Source organism: Mesoplodon mirus (genome assembly GCF_964341445.2).
Source record: "Mesoplodon mirus genome assembly, chromosome: 19".
Lineage (NCBI taxonomy): Eukaryota > Metazoa > Chordata > Mammalia > Artiodactyla > Ziphiidae > Mesoplodon > Mesoplodon mirus.
In genome coordinates, this window is record NC_138995.1 from 49,647,223 (window position 1) to 49,665,141 (window position 17,919).

A 17,919-nucleotide genomic window follows, 5' to 3' on the forward strand; every position below is an offset into this window, starting at 1 on the left:
CAGCAAAACAACCCACAGGGGTTGGAAGGGTGGAGATGTTTGAAAGAAATGGAAACTTGAGAAATCAGGATGGTGGAGCAGCAGCTGCTAGTCTTTCTTCCAGGAAGCCCATCTGGATTACATCAGCCCCTGGCACCCTCTTCTGCATCTCAGCCCTTATGAAGAATTTGAAGCTGAACTCAGCTTCTCTTCGAAATCTGCAATTTAGTGGTGACCTCATGGTCCCATTGTCCCTGGACTAGAGACTCGGCTGACCCTTGGATGTCCCCTTGACTCCTTACACCCACAGAGTGTCACATTGTTATCAGCATCTCCCCCAAAGCTGCCCCTTCTCTCACCTCCCCATTTCAAGGTCTGTTCCACCTAATCCCCAGCCTAGAGCCCTGGATCTCAACCCTCAACAGGCAGTCAACCTCACATGACCCACCCACTCGGTCTCCTCTCTTCTCCACAGCCCTACAGTGGTCCAGCACTGTGCTAAACCCCCTCCTCCCTTCATCCTGCTCCATCCTCCTCCCAGGGTTCCCAGCTTTAGTCTCACCCTCACCACCTTTCCTGCCATTTGTTTCTTCAACAACTATTTAGAGCGTCAGGCTCTGTACTGTCAGGCTCTGTACACTGAGGACACTGATGAACGAGGCAATCGTATTGAATGCAAAGTCCCTGAATGTTGCCATTTCTCACGGCCATGTCTGAGACTGAGTGGACTCTCCAGGACTCCAGCCCTAGTATCCAGTGCTTTCTGGGGCACTCTATAGACCTCTCACATTCCTTGTGTCCCAAATTGACCCACCCCTGCTGCTTATGTTCTACCATCCCTACCTGGTGATGCATCTGTGTCCCTCAGTGAACTGGTAGCTGGGGCTCCAGTAGCTGAGACTGGGGCTGTCTCAGCCACCGGGGTGTCCCCAGCACAGGGTCAGCTCACGCATGTTACAGAATGGTAAGGACGAACGAATACCTAGAAGAAAGCATGCCAGAGAGATATTAGGGTCATGCCATCTGCCCTCTATCCCTCACTCAGATCTGACACCCTGTTTCTGAAATCAAAAAGCAGTAAATCTGGCATCTCCTCGCCTGACTCTCATCCTCCTGGGATGAAAGTCCCATTTTGTCAAGAAAATGAAGGGAGGCATTGGGGACCTTTTGTCTCTTAGGCAACAGATGGTAGTAGGAAGGAGGACGCAGAAGGCTAGCGGTCCCCACCGTTTCTCCACGCCCCTTTCATCTCCACTCAGAGGGACCGGTCCCTCAAGCAAGACAGACGTAGATCGGCTCTGAGACCTTGCAGAGCCGGAAAGCCCCAGCCTGTCTGGCGATCGATGGCGTCACTTCCGGCGCACTCGTGACGTCAGAGGCGGAAGCCACACTTGAAGAAGGGGCGGGAGGCGGCGGCTGAGGCGCTGTCATGGAGTTAGCGCAGCAAGCGCGGGAACTAGGCTGCTGGGCGGCGGAAGAGATGGAGGCGCCCGTGGCTGCCCGGGCTCCGGAGTCGACGCTGCGCAGGTGAGGGCCGCTCTAGGAGTGACGACTCCCCACCCTGGAGATAGAGTCCCGGGGAGTGAGAACCACATCTTCATCTAAGACGCGCCGCCCTCCCCATCCCCCTCTGCCCGAGTGAGGATAACCCTTGAGGGCGCCCCCGCCCCCCGAGTAGTAAATCCAGGCAGAGGATCCTGAACTGTGTGAGGACGTCCTGGCGGTGACTCCAACACTCCCGCGCCCATCCTGTGAGGCCGCCCAGAATGAGGTCCCTTGCACCAGTGGGGATCCTTCATGAGTTAGTAATGAAGGCCCCCTCCCGGTGGGGAAATTGGATCTCCAGAGTAAGGCTGTCCCTGCAGCACTTCACCACCCACCACACACCCCAGCCCAGCCAGTGAGGACCCTCTGGAGTCAGCAAAGACCACCCCATTGAAGATTGAATGTAGAGGAGTGATGACCCACAGCTGATAATGAGAGAGCCCTTCCAGGCAGTATAGCCCTCACCCCCACCTCTGGAAGTGACTGGAGATAACCCTCTCCCAGGAGAAAGGGAGCACTCCACCATGGAATGAGAATAGCCCTACACCCAGTGAGAAGCCCACCCTCTCAGTGACTGAGAACTCCCCAGGAGGAAATACCTTACCCCCAAAAGTATGTACCCTCCCTCCCCCAAGAGGTGAGAATTCCCTAGTAAAGACCTTACCCCCCACCACCCAGCGAATGAAGATCCTCCACCCTGTGTGGCGTCCCAGGCATCCCCTTACATACTGTTCCCACAGGCTGTGTCTGGGCCAGGGGGCCGATATCTGGGCCTACGTCTTGCGGCATGTGCACAGCCAGAGGTGAGCCTGGCTGCATGAGGGAAGCTGTGGCAGGGGAGGGGACCTAGGCGAGTCCCACAGTAACTCCCCTTCCTCCTGCCTCTCCACTACAGGAATGTCAAGAAGATCCGGGGAAACCTGCTCTGGTAACTGGTCCTCAAAGCTGTCCCCTCCTGTCTTCCCCAGCCCCCTCCAGCCATGTCCCCGCCCACAGCCTCAACCTCCCATCTCCCCCGGAAGTCCCTGTCATCCTCTAACTCTGGCCTCACTTCCCCAGGTATGGCCACCAGGACAGTCCAGAGGTGAGAAGCATGTGCTGCAAGATTTTCTTTCATCCAAAAAGAGGACTTGTAGACCTTCTGCTCTAGCCCCAGCCTTATGCTGGGTGATGCTAGGGTCACTGTGTCACAAAACAGCCCTGATCCCTGCACTCACAGGGCTTACAGTCTAGGGGGAGAAGGTATGAGCTGTGGTTGGGGGGACATGGATATGGGGCTTCAAAGCTGGTGAGATTGGTGGGAGAAGAGACTGGTTTGGGAGAGATACTGAGACCAGTATGGGACCCAATGTGTGCATGGTGCCCAGGTGACATCTGGGGCGGGAGAGGCTTCCAGGAGACCTCAGGACTCCCAGGTGTGGGGCTCAGTGGGGAGATGAGGACTGGGACAGAGACAAGAAACAGGGTGGGAGGATAGATGAGGCAATCCCAGGAGGAAGGACGGGGACAGGATAGTACCATAGTGTTCTTCTGGTCCTAGAGGTTCAGGCACCGAAACTGCCTAGGGAAAACCCTCTGCCACCTAACTGGGCAGGTAAGAGACTGCTGCTCCACACAGGGCAGTCAGGCCAGGCCGAGCCCCAGCCAGGCCATGCATCTGACCCTGTACCTGATTCCACCAGGCCCGTCGGAAGTTGAAGCTGGAAGCCGCTGTTGCCCACCTGCGGGCAGAGATCCTGGAGTTAGACCAGAGCCTGGAGCTGATGGAGCGAGAGACTGAGGCTCAGGGTGACCCATGGGGCTGGACAGATGGGCAGCAGAACGGGGTTAAGGAAAGTACTGATGGCCGCCCCTGTTCCTCTCACAGACATGGCCATGGAGCAGGCCTTACAGAGCATGCAAGACACCCAGCGTCGTGCTCTCCTCTTCCGGGCCCAAGCTGGGGCCATGCAAAGACAGCAGCTTGGGCTCCAAGGTCCCATGCAGCAGCTGCAGAATCAACTCAAGCATTTGCAGGACATAGAGAGGTAAGCCTCAGGTGTCCAGGGAGAAGCCCTCACCAGGCTGGGTAGACACATTCTTAAAGACTTCAGTTTCTAAGTTCTATAGAATGGGGATAATAATAATACCTACTCTACAGGGTAAGTATGATAATTAAGTGAGTCAAATCACGCGGAGTGCTTAGAAGAGTTCTAATACCCATTATTGTTTTTCTGAGTGTAATGGGGACACATCACATTGTTTTCAAGGGTTTTGAGCAAAACAGTGACATGATCTGTCTGAGGTTTTAATAGGATCATTGACAACTGGGTAGAGAGCAGACTGCAGTGGGCAAGAGCAGGGAGACCGAGGAGGAAGTTAATGCAGTCATCTAGCCAGGAGATGACAGTGGTCTAATTTGGGGTTGGCCTCTGAGATCCAGGCTAGCTGTGCTGGCAGCAAGAGGGGACGCAGACATCTGTGCTGCCAGCTCCCTCCTCCCAGGAACCTCAGCCCCAACTGCACTCCTCTCTCCAGGAAGGCCAAAGTGGATATAAACTTTGGACCCTTGACATCAGCAGCCCTGAGCCTGGAGCCTGTGGTCCTGGTAAGAGTCCTGGGCCATGGGGGAAATGGTGGGGAGCCTGGGGTTCGGTGGACCTCTGGGCCCTCCTCATGCTACACTCTCTTCTTCACAGGGCGATGTCCGAACAGCCTGCAGCCTCCGGACCCAGTTCCTGCAGAAGCTCCTTATGCCTCGGGCCAAGGGAGGCAGCGTTCCGTGAGTATCCCTCAACCCCCGAGACCATGCAAAGAACCTGGGCTTTGCGGGTAGTCACTTGTTACAGACATTGGGCCTCCGGGCTGTGTTAGCCCAGGCCCTGCCCTGACAGGCTGGGAAAAGAGGGAAACAGACCATCGTAGACAGTGACAACCCAGGTAGTTAGGGCTGTCAGAGGGTGGGGAGGCCTGAGAGGCGCAGGGAACCCAAATGAAATGCCTTACCCAGCTAAGGAGACAGGACGGGTTCTCTGGTGAGGAGGGTAAACGTTTGAGAGGGTGTTCCAGGTAAACAGCACACGTGAAGGGGCCCAAGACCAGCGAGTTGATATTAAGTGGGGAACTCAAGTCTGACAGGCGTAGAGAAAGAACATGGTTTCCAATCCTTAAAGTGGGGATAATGACAACCCCTACCTTATAGGGTGGTGGTGATCGTTAGAGGGTGAATTGATGTGTTCTGTAACATTCTCTGTCCCCTTCCCCAACTCCACAGGACCCCTCGAGATGATCTCTTTGGAACTTCCTACCAGCAGTGGCTTAGCTCAGTGGAGGTGAGGGGGCTCTCAAAAAGGCCACACCCTCTGCCCCACGTAAACCTCAGGGTGCCAGGACCTAACTCTTGATCCCTTCCCCTTCTCCATGGAGTCCCAGCTCGTAGCCCTCCTCCATCCTGCCCTGACTTCACTCCTCTCCTCACCAGACACTGCTGACAAACCACCCTCCGGGCCACATCCTGGCTGCCTTGGAACATCTGGCTGCAGAGCGGGAGGCAGAGATCCAGTCCCTGTGCACTGTGGATGAGCTCCAAGATACAGAGATAGCCAGGTGTGGTGTGGATGCTCCCACAGTCAGAGCAGGGCGGGGCTGGGTAAATTGGGACAGGTCAGGACCAGGCAGGGTGACCTGCTGTTGGGGGTGGAACTGAAATCCAGTAACCAATCTGGCAGGTGGGCTGACATTGGTTACCCCCAAGGACCCAGGCAAGGGGACAGGTCTCCTCTCTCTGCAGCTCGGACCCTATTCTCAGCTCCCAGGCCCCAGACCAGCCCGACTCCAGCCAGGCCCTGCCGTCCATGGTGCATCTCATCCAGGTGACCCCTAGGACTCCTTCCCAGGATCCTTCCCAGGACTCCATCCCCTTCCCAACCCACTCGATCCCTTCCCCCAGCCCCCAACCCCAGGGACCATGCCCATCCTGACTCTGTGCCTCGCTCCAGGAGGGCTGGCAGTCTGTGGCTGCGCTGGTCACCCAGCGGGGCCCCCTCCTGAAGGACCATCAAATCCTGACCCGGCACCTCCAGGGCCTGATGGAGGAGATGGAGAGATGTACCGTGGGATCCAGCGAGAGGTGAGGGGTCTCCATGGGCAGAGACCTCTAGGCCATCTCTCTCCCAGAGGTTTCAGGTTATTGGACTTTTTCTGCACCTGTGGCTCCTGTTTCTGCATCCCTGCTTGTTCTCCTGGTTTGTCTCCCTGTGCTATGGCTCCTTGTTCATCCTTGCAGATCTGATCTCCCTCCTCCACGGTGAGTCTTAGTCACCTTCCTTCTCCTTTGCTTTTTTCTACTCATGCCCCAGGCAAGCATTGGTGCTGGGGCTCCGGAGCGCTGCCCTGTGGGCAGAACTCAAGGCCCTGCATGCCATGAGCAAGGAGCTGGAGGAGGCTGCTGGGCAGCGGCAGCTTCTGCTCCAGGAGCTCCAGGCCAAACAGCAGCGGATCTTGCACTGGCGCCAACTGGTGGTGAGAGGCGGGACTCTGGGAGAAGTGGCAGGGCCTGGTGGAGGGCCAGAGTGAGGCTGGGACCCTTAAGATCCAGAACTGGGCCTCCTAGTGAGGGGAGGGGGCCAGGGTGAGACTCGCAAGAGGAATCAGGACCTGTGCAAAGGGGTGAGCAGGGGCAGAGGCTGGAAGGTGACAAGGAAAAGGAGCCCATCTCCGTGACCTCTCTGTTGCCTAGGAGGAGACACAGGAACAGGTCCGCTTGCTCATCAAGGGCAACTCAGCCAGCAAGACGAGCCTGTGCCGGAGCCCTGGGGAGGTGAGATGGGAGTTGGGGCAAATTCTGGATAGGGCTGGGTCTCCTAGGGAGGGGGCTAAGCGGCCTCACACTGCCCTTCCCATCCCTTTCCTTCCCCACAGGTGCTAGCTTTGGTTCAGCAAAAAGTGGTCCCCACATCTGAGATGGTGGCACCACAGAGCCAGGAGCTGCTTCGGTGTCTAGAGGAGGAAGCCCAGCATCTGCCCCATCTTATGCTTGGCACCCTGCTGCGGCACAGCCCTGGAGGGTGAGACTGGGCCATCACCATGTCCCCTGCCATGGATGACTGTCGCTCCTTGGGCCCACTCCAAAAAAACAATTCCAGTCCTCCCAGTGTTCCCAGGCTGCCAGACCTCACCTTCAGGTCCTCAGCCCCATTCTGGAATCCTAGTCCTCAGACCCACCTCCAAGTTCCTGGGCCTCCTGAGTCCAGCTCCCAGCCCCCAGAACCTCTGGAACCCAAGCCTCCCTCTCAGTGCCCCACCCAACCTGGATTTTCCCCCACAGATTGCAGCCCCTCCCTACGGTCCTGCCATCCATCCACCAGCTGCATCCTGCATCCCCAAGAGGCTCCAGCCTCATCATGTTGAGCCACACACTGGGGCTGCCCGCAGGGAAGGTGAGTGCCTGTCCCTTAGGACCCGTCTTCCCACCCCTACCCCCACCCCAGGTGACTGTCCTTCCCCCTTCCTCCAGGCTCCGGAGCTGCTCCTCCCGAAGGCTGCCTCTCTTCGCCAGGACCTTCTGTTCCTCCAGGACCAGCGAAGTCTCCGATGCTGGTATCTGCTCCACATGAAGACCAGCCTGCCGCCAGGACCATCCACCCAGGGTAGGCCTGCCCTGCTTCCTTATCCAGCATCCCAGCCCCTTCCCAGGACCATCAGCATCCAGAAGAAATCACAAATACCCACTGCTTATACAGTGTGCTGAGTGCTTTGAGCATGCTCACTAGTTTCATCTGCACAGCAGCCCAGGGGTTCTCTCCGTTTTACAGAGGAGAGAACTGAGAAGCAGAAGGCTTGGTAGCTGCCCAGACAGCCAAGCTGGGATTTGAATCCAGGCCATCTAACATGGGTCTGTGCTCCTAACCATTAGGCAGCACTGCTCATTGAATTGCCAAATACTCATCCATCACCAAACAATAGTATACTTGAGTAGTTAAAAACTGGGCTGTGTAGTTAAACTACCTGGATTCTCTTCTCAGCCCCACCTCTTCCTTGCTGCGTGATCTCCCTGTGCCTCAGTTTCCTCCTCAGTGGAATAAGCATAATCATAAGACCTTACAGAGATGCTGGAAAGATTCAGTCAGGTGACCCAAACAGGGTACTGAGCCATGCCTGGCTGCAGTAAGCACTCTGCCTCTGGTGTGATTCTAGTCACTGTTATCTGCACATGCACAGTGTCTTCCAGTCCTTACCATGAGGGAAGGGAGTATAAGACCCCAGTTTACAGAGAGGAAGCCGAAACTCAGAAAAGTCATTTATTTCTGGATTCACTTAGCAAGCACTCGCTGGGTATGTGCCATGTGCTGGCCCTGAGAGCTCAATGGGGAAAGAGGTGAGAGCTGTCCAGGAGGAAAGATGGTGTCTCCAGTGGGCCCTGGGGGACAGGTGAGGCTTTGCTCAGGAGTAGTAAGCAGAGGCCATGTGATGCACCCCTCAAGTACTAGGCTGAGAGCCTGGGCTCTGTCTCGGGGCTCTGGGGAGCCTTGCAGGGTTCCAAGCAGGAGAGGGAAAGGATCAGGTTTAGGCTGTGAGATCACTCTGTCTGCCATGTGAAGGATGGACCAGTAAGAGGCTGAGGTTTGGGCCCAAGGAGGGAGGCTGGGGGACAAGTAGGGAAGCAGGGAGGACACTGAGGGTTGGGCCATGGAGACTTAGGGGCCATCAGGGGGAGGGAGGAAGGCATTCAGAATGACGCCTGAGGTATGGTGGGCTTGCACGTGGTAAGAGGACCTGGGAGGAGAGAGGATTAGGAGAGATGCTCAGGTGAAGACTAGATGATTGGAGACTTGGTGACCCATTGGCTGCAAGGCACCAGGGAGCCAGAGGATTCATTGCTGCCCCCCGGGTTTCTAACCTGCAGAGCTGCTGCAGATCTGGGCATCCCAGGAAAAGGAGCAGAAAGAGAACCTGGGGCGGGCTCTGAAGCGCCTGGAGAACCTGCTGAAACAAGCACTGAAGCGAATCCCCGAGCTGCAGGGAGTTGTGGGGGACTGGTGAGAGGGGGACACGATGAGGTGGGGGCTGACTGGCGGAACAGGCAGAACTTAGACCGGGCAGGGGGGCGCTGATGACAAGCAGAGCATGGTGCTGAGTGGAGGCCAGTGAAGGTCTGGAGGTCCAGGCCTTCCCTCTTATGCCATCCCCTTCTCCAGGTGGGAGCAGCCGGGACAAGCCGCCCTCTCCGGGGAGCTCTGCCAAGGCCTGTCCCTGCCCCAGTGGCAGCTGCGCTGGCTCCAGGCCCAAGGCGCCCTGCAGCAGCTGTGCAGATGAAGAGGTGGCTCAAAAAGAAGTCCAGAGCTTCGCATTTGTTCACCCCAACACTTCACTTCCCTTAAGACTTTTGGAAGAAAGCATTGCCTGGATGCATCAGCCCATTGTCTCTCCCCACACCTGCCGTCCCCCTTCACAGGTTGTTCTGTTTTTCCTCTCAGTTGCCTTGCCACTGTCCTATCATCCCGCTAAAGCCAAGAGAATGGGGTACTGTGGGCCCCACCCTACCTGAAACTCTCCTCGTCACTTTTACCCTCAACAAAAAGTAATCAAGCACCTGCTCTAAATACTGAGGATCCAGCACTGAAAAAAATGGACAGAAGTCCCAGCCTTCAGGGAGCTGTCATTCTAGGACAGGAGAACAGACCACTGACAAAATAAGTAAGCAAAATATTTAGTATGTGGAAGAACTGCTGTGGAGAAAAAGCGGTTGTAGTGGTGTGATTTTTAAATAGAGGGCTACACAGCAAAGGTGACACTCTGTAAAGGTAGAGAGAGAAGGAAGCACACGTGTATCTGAGGAAGGCTTGCAGAGGGGAAGACTACAGCACGTGCAAAGGCCCTGAGTTCAGATGCGTTGGTGTGAGGGCTGAGGAGGCAGTGCAGCTGCTGGAAGAGGGGAAGTTTTAAGAGATGACATTGCCTTCTAGTTTTATACAATTTCTTTTGTAAATGTAAATTTTAAATCTCTGAGCCATTTGGAATTTATCCAAATGGATTCAATTTTGTCTTATTTTAAATATATCTCACTAGCACTTATTAAAATTCTCATTCAGAGCAGTGATTGCCTCTGAAGGAGGGCTGGGTGGCAGGGATCAACCAAGGAGGAGACAGACTTTCTCGAGTTGGGAATATGTTGTACGTGGAAGCTGGTGGGGTTACACAGGTGTATAGATTTTTCAGAACTAATCTAGCCGTACTGATTAGATCGCTGCATTTCACTGTGAATATCTTCAACTTATAAAGTAGAACTTTACATACCTAAACTTTATAAAGTAGTTTTAGGTGATTTGAGATGCCACCTTTTCATACACTAAATTTCCATGATTAATTTGGCTGCATCTGTGTTCTCTCCAAGTCCATTGTCTGTCTGACTCTTGTGTGCCATCCCCACAGTGTTTTAATTATAAAGGCTGTGTAATATGTCTTAGTACCTGAAATGGCTGATTGCCATCTTGCTCTTATTTTTCAATGTGTCCCTGTCTCTTGCTATGTTTTTCTCCCAAATGAAGTGAACTTTATATCCAATTTGCCTGATTCCAGAAGAAATACAAACATAGATGGGGGTTTTATTGGGGTTGCAGTTAGTTTACAAATTAGGGATACTGGACATCTTTGAGATTTTAAACCTGATTTTCCACCTCCCTTCCCATAACTCCTCTCTTAGCCTCCAGAGCACCCTCACTCTCCCAGTTCTCCTCCTATCCCTGGCTACTCTTTCCCAGTCTTTACACGTTTGCCTTCCTATGTGCCACCTTAGTGTCCCCCCTCCTCTTCATCTCAGCTCCGAGCCACCCCCCTACTGAACATGAGGGTCCTTACCCCCGTCCTTGCTCAGTATTTCTCCATAACACATCTTCTAACATACGCTGTTTTACTTTATCTTTTATTGTCCTCAAACAAAATATGAGCTCCATGAAGGTGAATTCCTCTATAAACTAGAAGTTGGACAAACTTTCCTAAATATGATTTGAAATCCAGATGCAATAAGGGGAAGTACTGACAAAAAAAAGAAACTTTTACATGGTTAAAAAAAAAAAGCAAAGTAAGAAGAAATGACAAATTGGGGGGAAATGTTTGCAGTTTATAACATAAAAGGTTGTGTGTGTGTATGTGTGTGTGTGTAGTGTCAAAGTGGAAAAGAAAAATTCCAAGTCCATGGAAAAATGGGCAAAATATATGAATGGACAGTTCTCAGAAAATATGTTCAAACTCTGTAAGAGAAAAGCAAATTAAAACCCCACTTTGATACATTTCTCACCTACCAGACTTGGAAAAAGGAAACCTGTAATTTTGGCAGCTCCCTCTGTTGGTAAGGCTATGGGAAACAGCACTCTGATATATCAGTGGATGTGCAATATGGAATATCTGTGGGATGATCTCCAGCAAAACTCTATAAGCATTTATTGGACTTCCCTGGTGGCGCAGTGGTTAAGAATCCACCTGCCAATATGGGGGACATGGGTTCGAGCCCTGGTCCAGGAAGATCCCACATGCCGTGAAGCAACTAAGCCCGAGCACCACAACTACTGAGCCTGCTCTCTAGAGCCTGTGAGCCACAACTACTGAGCCCGCGTGCTACAACTACTGAAGCCCGCGCGCTTAGAGCCCGTTCTCCGCAACAAGAGAAGCCACCGCAGTGAGAAGCCCGCGCACCGCAACGAAGAGTAGTCCCCGCTCGCCGCAACTAGAGAAAGCCCGCGCGCAGCAACGAAGACCCAACGCAGCCAAAATAAATAAATAAATAAAATTAATAAAACCCAAAAAATAATAAGTTTTTTTTAATTAAAATAAATGATATAAGCATTTACTCTTTGCCCAGACAATGCTACTTAAAGGAATCTATCCCAAAGACATACTGGGTGAAATAAAAGTTGTGGGACCTTGTACAAAACAACTAGATCATATTCTTCAGAAAGTCAGTGGGGGTACAGTGGGGATTGTTTTAGATTAAAAGAGACATGACAACCAAATGCAATGCAAAATCTTGATTGAATCATGGTGGGGTGTTTTAAGATTTTTTTTTTTTAATGATTTGCGTTTGAAAGTACATTTTGGGTTTTTTTTTTTTTTGTTTTTTTTTTTTTTTGGTTTGGAGGGTTGTTTTTGTGGGGTTTCGGTTTTTTTTTTTTAATATTTATTTGGCTGCACCAGGTCTTAGTTGTGGCATGTGGAATCTAGTTCCCTGACCAGGGATTAAACCTGGGTCTCCCCGCATTGGGAGTGAGAGTCAGCCACTGGACCACCTGGGAAGTCCAGAAAGTACATTTAAAAAAATTTTTTTTAAATTTATTTATTTTTGGGTGAGTTGGGTCTTCATTGCTGCAGGCGGGCTTTCTCTAGTTGCGGCGAGCAGGGGCTATTCTTCATTGCAATGGCTTCTCGTTGCGGAGCACGGGCTCTAGGCGTGTGGGCTTCAGTAGTTGTGGCTTGGGGGCTCCAGAGTGCAGGCTCAGTAGTTGTAGCACACGGGCTTAGTTGCTCCGCGGCCTGTGGGATCTTCCCAAACCAGGGCTCAAACCCGTGTCCCCTGCATTGGCAGGCGGATTCTTAACGACTGCGCCACCAGGGAAGTCCCGCGAAAGTACATTTTTGAGTCAACTGGGGAAATTTGAATATGAGAAATGAGAGATTGGTATATTGTATAATACTGTATCTTTATAAAATTTCTTTGGTGTGATAATGGTATCGTGGTTAAGTGGGAGAATGTTCTTAGAGAATGTGTGTTGAAATATTAAGGATGATGTCTGCAACCTACTTTCACATAGTCTTATTGTTTATAATAATACTGATTTTTTTTACTTTAGTAAAATACATAGTTTAAAATTTTGAGACCCAACATCATATATTTTGAAATTATATATTAGACTAAAGCAAATATGTAGCTATGCTAATGTTACTGGGGACTAAGTTTTTAATGCAAATGAAAAGAGATACATGAGACTTCCCTGGTGCTCCAGTGGCTAGGACTCTGGGCTCCTAGTACAGGGGGCCCAGGTTCGCTCCCTGGTCGGGGAACTAGATCCCACATGCGGCAGCTGGGAGTTCGCATACTGCAACTAAAAATCCCGCATGCTGCAGCTAAAAGATCCTGCATGCCGCAACTGAGGATCCCGCACGTGTCGGTGAGGACCCCACCTTCCACAACTAAGACCCAGCAGAGCCAAATAGATAAATATTTTTAAAAAGAAGAAGAAAAGAGATACAAATTAAAATCAAAGAAGTAATACCCCGTAATCTTTCATTTGAATTGGAAATATTAGAATGAACTCATGGGGTTTTATCTTTCTAAACTATAATACGAATAATAAATATATATAAATATGTATTATATATATATATGTAATATATATATATATGTATATGTATATATATATATATATATATATATATATTTCCCTAGCTAAGTCCACAGAAAAGCTCTACATATGACAACGCAGTAACAATGAGCAACCCTAGTGCCCAGGTTGTGACCTCTAAATACCATTTCTGACTCAAAGGAACCAGGGATCCTTGGGGAAATAGCTGATTCTAGGTCTTGGGCAGGAAATGTGCAAAATGAGTATGAAGCATTTTGTACCAGAGAGCAAGGACGTCCTCCAAAACTACTGGGATTGAGTCAAAAGGACTCAGGAGTCAGTATGAAGGCGTTGCCACTGGCTAAAGATGGGACATTTTGAGCAGCAATTAGAATGACTGTAATGGAGACTTCCCTGGTGGTCCAGTGGTAAAGAATCCGCCTTGCAATGCAGGGAACGCGGGTTTGAACAAAGATCCCACATGCTGCAGGGCAACTAAGCCCGTGTGCCACAACTATAGAGCCCACGCGCCTCAACTAGAGCCCGCGCGCCACAAACTACAGAGCCCACGCGCTCTGGAACCCATGCGCCACAACTACAGAGCCCAACTTGCCCTGGAGCCTGTGTGCCCCAACTAGAGAGAGAAAACCCACATGCCACAACTAGAGAGAAGCCCGCACACCACAAGGAAGAGCCTGCACGCTGCAACAAAAGATCCCGCATGCCTCAGTGAAGATCCCACATGCCGCAACTAAGACCCGATGCAGCCAAAAAAATATAAATAAATAAATCTTTAGAAAAAGAATGACTGCAATGACTTGAAGCACATAAATATGTTTGAAAATGTCAGTTCATATTGATATTCACACACACACACACATTCCTCACTGATCACCTTTGAAGGGTGTTAGTAACCAACTCATTTCTTCCCCCCCCGCCCCCGCCAACATAAAATAGGGAAAGAATCAAGCATTTTCTGTCTTCTTTCCTGTATGTGAACAAGTAACCCAATTCCTGATAAGGAGGACGTTTATAAAAGTCACTAATAATTTCAGAGAGAATGATAAAATTCAAAAACCACTATCTTCCATGTGTTAATAAGTAATAGATACAGGTAATGATGATCAAGTGCTGCTAAAACTATTAATGGAAAGGTTGATTGAGCTTTTTTAAATGGATGGAACAGGATGACACTGCTGATCATTCTTGGCATCACCAAAGGAGGACAACCAGATACCATGTGCTCCTGATGGGATACAGTAGGATTACCTCTTATTATTCTTTTACCAAATTAAACCTAAATCTAATCAAGCTTCTGTCACTGCAATAAATAAGAAAGGGAGAGGAGGCAGTGAGGAACAAGTGAAACAACATAATTAGTTAAATCCAAAGTGTGAGACGTCCTATAGGACAATTGATCAGATTCTGCAACAAATAGAAGACAAAAAAAGAGAGGGTGGGGGGAGAAGAAAGAAAAGAGGGAGCAAGAAAAAGGCAGGAGAAGGGAAATTTTCAGGTTAAAAAAAAGACTTTAATAGGATTTTTAAAGCTGGAACAATTTGAGCAGGAAAATAACTAAAGTGGTATTATATAATAACCGAAAGTATAGAATATCCATGAGTCCGTACTGATACAAACGATTTAATAACGAAATAAAGGGGGTAGAATAGACATCCCCTGTGCAAAAGAATTCCAAATAATTTATGTAGATATCTCACTCTCACGGAGGTGGAGCTTAACTACTCCACCCCTTAAGTATGGGCTGTGCATAGTAACTTCCTTCCAAAGAGCATAAAAAGAGAGTTTTTAATTTATTTTTTAAATAAATTTATTTATTTATTTGTTTGTTTTTGGCTGGGTTGGGTCTTCGTTGCTGTGCGCGGGCTTTTCTCTAGTTGCGGCGAGCGGGGGCTACTCTTCGTTGCGGAGCGCGGGCTTCTCATTGCGGTGGCTTCTCTTGTTGAGCAGCACGGGCTCTAGGCGCGAGGGCTTCAGTAGTTGTGGCGCGCGGACCCTAGAGCGCAGGCTCAGTAGTTGTGGCGCACGGGCTTAGTTGCTCCGCGGCATGTGGGGTCTTCCTCGACCAGGGCTCAAACCCGTGTCCCCTGCACTGGCAGGCGGATTCTTTTTTTTTTTTTAACATCTTTATTGAAGTATAATTGTTTTACAATGTTGTGTTAGTTTCTGCTGTATAACAAAGTGAATCAGCTATATATATATATCCCCATATTCCCTCCCTCTTGCATCTCCCTCCCACCCTCCCTATCCCAACCTTCTAGATGGTCACAAAGCACCGAGCTGATCTCCCTGTGCTATGCAGCTGCTTCCCACTAGCTATCTGTTTTACCTTTGGTAGTGTGTACATGTCAGTGCTACTCTCTCACTTCGTCCCAGCTTAACCTTCCCCTACCCTGTGTCCCTCAAGTCCATTCTCTACATCTGTGTCTTTATTCCTGTCCTTCCCCTAGGGTCATCAGAACCTTTTTTTTTTTTTTAGATTCCATATATACGTGTTAGCATATGGTATTTGTTTTTCTCTTTCTGACTTACTTCACTCTGTATGACAGACTCTAGGTCCATCCACCTCACTACAAATAACTCAATTTCATTTCTTTTTATGGCTGAATAATATTCCATTGTATGTGTGTGCCACATCTTCTTTATCCATTCATCAGTCGATGGACACTTAGGTTATTTCCATGTCCTGGCTATTGTAAATAGAGCTGCAATGAACATTGTGGTACATGACTGTTTTTGAATTACGGTTTTCTCAGGGTATATGCCCAGTAGCGGATTGCTGGGTCATATGGTAGTTCTATTTTCAGTTTTTTAAGCAACCTCCATACTGTTCTCCATAGTGGCTGTATCAATTTACATGCCCACCAATAGTGCAAGAGAGTTCCCTTTTCTCCACACCTTCTCCAGCATTTATTGTTTGTAGATTTTTTGATGATGGCCATTCTGACTGGTGTGATACCTCATTGTAGTTTTGATTTGCATTTCTCTAATGATTAGTGATGTTGAGCCTCTTTTCATGTGTTTGTTGGCAATCTGTATATCTTCTTTGGAGAAATGTCTATTTAGGCCTTCTGGCCATTTTTGGATTGGGTTGTTTGTTTTTTGATATTGAGCTGCATGAGCTGGCAGGCAGATTCTTAACAACTGCACCACCAGGGAAGCCCAGGGAGTTTTTAAAAAGTAATTTTATAGTAAAGAAATCTGACAAGTGCTACTTCAGGAGATCAAAGTTAACAATAATAATTCATGTTGATAGTATGTACCCTTGGTATGATATGATGAAAATTGCACTTTACCTCTGTGGTCTCCCCCCCAAAAAAGCATAACCCCAGCCTGATGATGAGAAAAACATCAGACAGATCCCAAATGAGGAACATTCTACAAAATACGTGACCAGTACTCCTCAAAACTATCAAAGTCACAAAAAAGAAAGAGTAGGAAATTGTCACTGGCAAGAAGAGCCTAAAGAAACATGACAACTAAATGTTATGTGTTATCCTGGATGGGATGCTTAAACAGAAAAGAGATTAGGTAAACACTAGGAAGATTGAATAAAGTATAGACTCCAGTTAATAATAATTTTTTAAGGCATCCTATTCTTTTAACACCTCTAGCACAGAAGCAAAGTATTTTAACAAAGCATTCTTTATGCTGATTCAAACTGGAGCTTCAAGAAACCAAGTCAAGCGGTAACATTAAGTTTTGGTTTTGTTTTTATTATTTATTTATTTTTGTCTGCGTTGGGTCTTCATCGCTGCGCGCCGTCTTTCTCCAGTTGCGGCAAGCGGGGGCTACTCCTTGTTGCGGTGCGCGGGCTTCTCATTGCAGTGGCTTCTTTTGCTGCACAGGCTCTAGGTGAGCGGGCTTCAGTAGCCGTGGTGCACAGTCTTCAGTAGTTGTGGCTCGCGGGCTCTAGAGCGCAGGCTCAGTAGTTGTGGCTCACGGGCTTTTTTGCTCCATAGCATGTGGGATCTTCCCAGACCAGGGTTCAAACCCGTGTCCCCTGCATTGGCAGGCGGATTCTTAACCATTGCGCCACCAGGGAAGTCCCTTGTCTAAAGACATTTTGAGGCAGAGAAAATTGAACTCAGTCTGGGTGTTAGATGATACTAAGATACCCATTTTCTTGGGTGTGCAAATGCTGTTTTTGTTTTGTTTCCTTTTAAATACTCCTTATGTTAGAGAGACATCACGAAGCAATTATGGGTGAATTGATAGACGTCTGGAATTTGATATAATGTAAAGCAAAAAAATAAAAGAAGTACAGACGAAACAAGAAGGGTAGAATATTAGTAATTGTTGAGAGGTACGTGGATGTTCATTACATTATTCTCCCTACTGTTGTGTATTTTTGAAAATATTCATAAAACATTTTGAGGACTAAAAAAAAAAAAAAAAAGGAGGGGTCAGCTGTGTCCCTAGAAAGCACAGACACCGAAACTATACACCTGACCTTCTGAGGTGACGCATTTGTCAACTGTCTCTCGGCCTTTGCATGAACTGTATTCCTCCTACCCAGAATCTCTCTCATTTTCGTCCAGCAGAAGTTTTCAGACGTCACCTCCTCCAGGAAGCCTGAGTCAGGCACCTCATCTGAGCTTCCCACATTATGTCCCTGGTTTTTCCGGGACTCACTGTCTGGTAGCGTGTCCGTCTACCCCAGAGTGGGCGACCACGGCCCCCAGCTATATCCAGCCTCGTCCTGCCCTGGGATGATTCGGATTTCAGTGTGTTTTAAAACTTCCGGAACGGGCCTCGCGGTAGCGAGGGCGGGACCTCCGAACTTTCCTGAGTTCTTAAAGATCAAGTTTCCACTTAAGGAGCGGGGACAACTGACTTCACAGCACTCTCATTTGCCCGTGTTCCTCCAGGAAGGGGTGGCGGTCTCGCTCGGCTGCACTCTCACAGACTCAGATTCTTCCGTAAAACTCGTTTTCCGGCACTCTGACTGGCCTATATTCCTCCTTGGGGCGGGCCCTTCGGGTGTGGCCGGGTTCTCATTGGCCCTCGATCCCCGTTGGCGAGCCCCGTTGGCGCATGCTGTCATGTACCGGCGCCCGTCACT

At 49.6% G+C, this 17,919-nt stretch overlaps 1 protein-coding gene across 2 annotated transcripts; it reads left to right on the forward strand.

Annotated features, from left to right (window-relative positions):
• The first annotated feature begins 1,368 nt into the window (after window positions 1-1,368).
• HAUS5 (HAUS augmin like complex subunit 5) lies at window positions 1,369-11,347 on the forward strand. Of its 2 annotated transcripts, XM_082605830.1 has the most exons (20): window positions 1,418-1,506; window positions 2,029-2,161; window positions 2,265-2,327; window positions 2,420-2,452; window positions 2,584-2,608; window positions 3,207-3,312; window positions 3,392-3,551; window positions 4,042-4,111; window positions 4,203-4,285; window positions 4,778-4,835; window positions 4,985-5,109; window positions 5,294-5,375; window positions 5,502-5,632; window positions 5,862-6,024; window positions 6,242-6,322; window positions 6,424-6,569; window positions 6,830-6,941; window positions 7,019-7,151; window positions 8,408-8,540; window positions 8,700-11,347. In XM_082605830.1, exons 2-20 carry the CDS (start codon window positions 2,139-2,141, stop codon window positions 8,815-8,817), a joined length of 1,845 nt encoding a protein of 614 aa, XP_082461956.1. In that variant the 5' UTR covers window positions 1,418-1,506; window positions 2,029-2,138; the 3' UTR covers window positions 8,818-11,347. The 2 variants fall into 2 exon arrangements, with proteins under 2 accessions (XP_082461955.1, XP_082461956.1); XM_082605829.1 differs by lacking the exon at window positions 2,029-2,161 and having other exon boundaries at window positions 1,369-1,506.
• The last annotated feature ends 6,572 nt before the right edge of the window (window positions 11,348-17,919 follow it).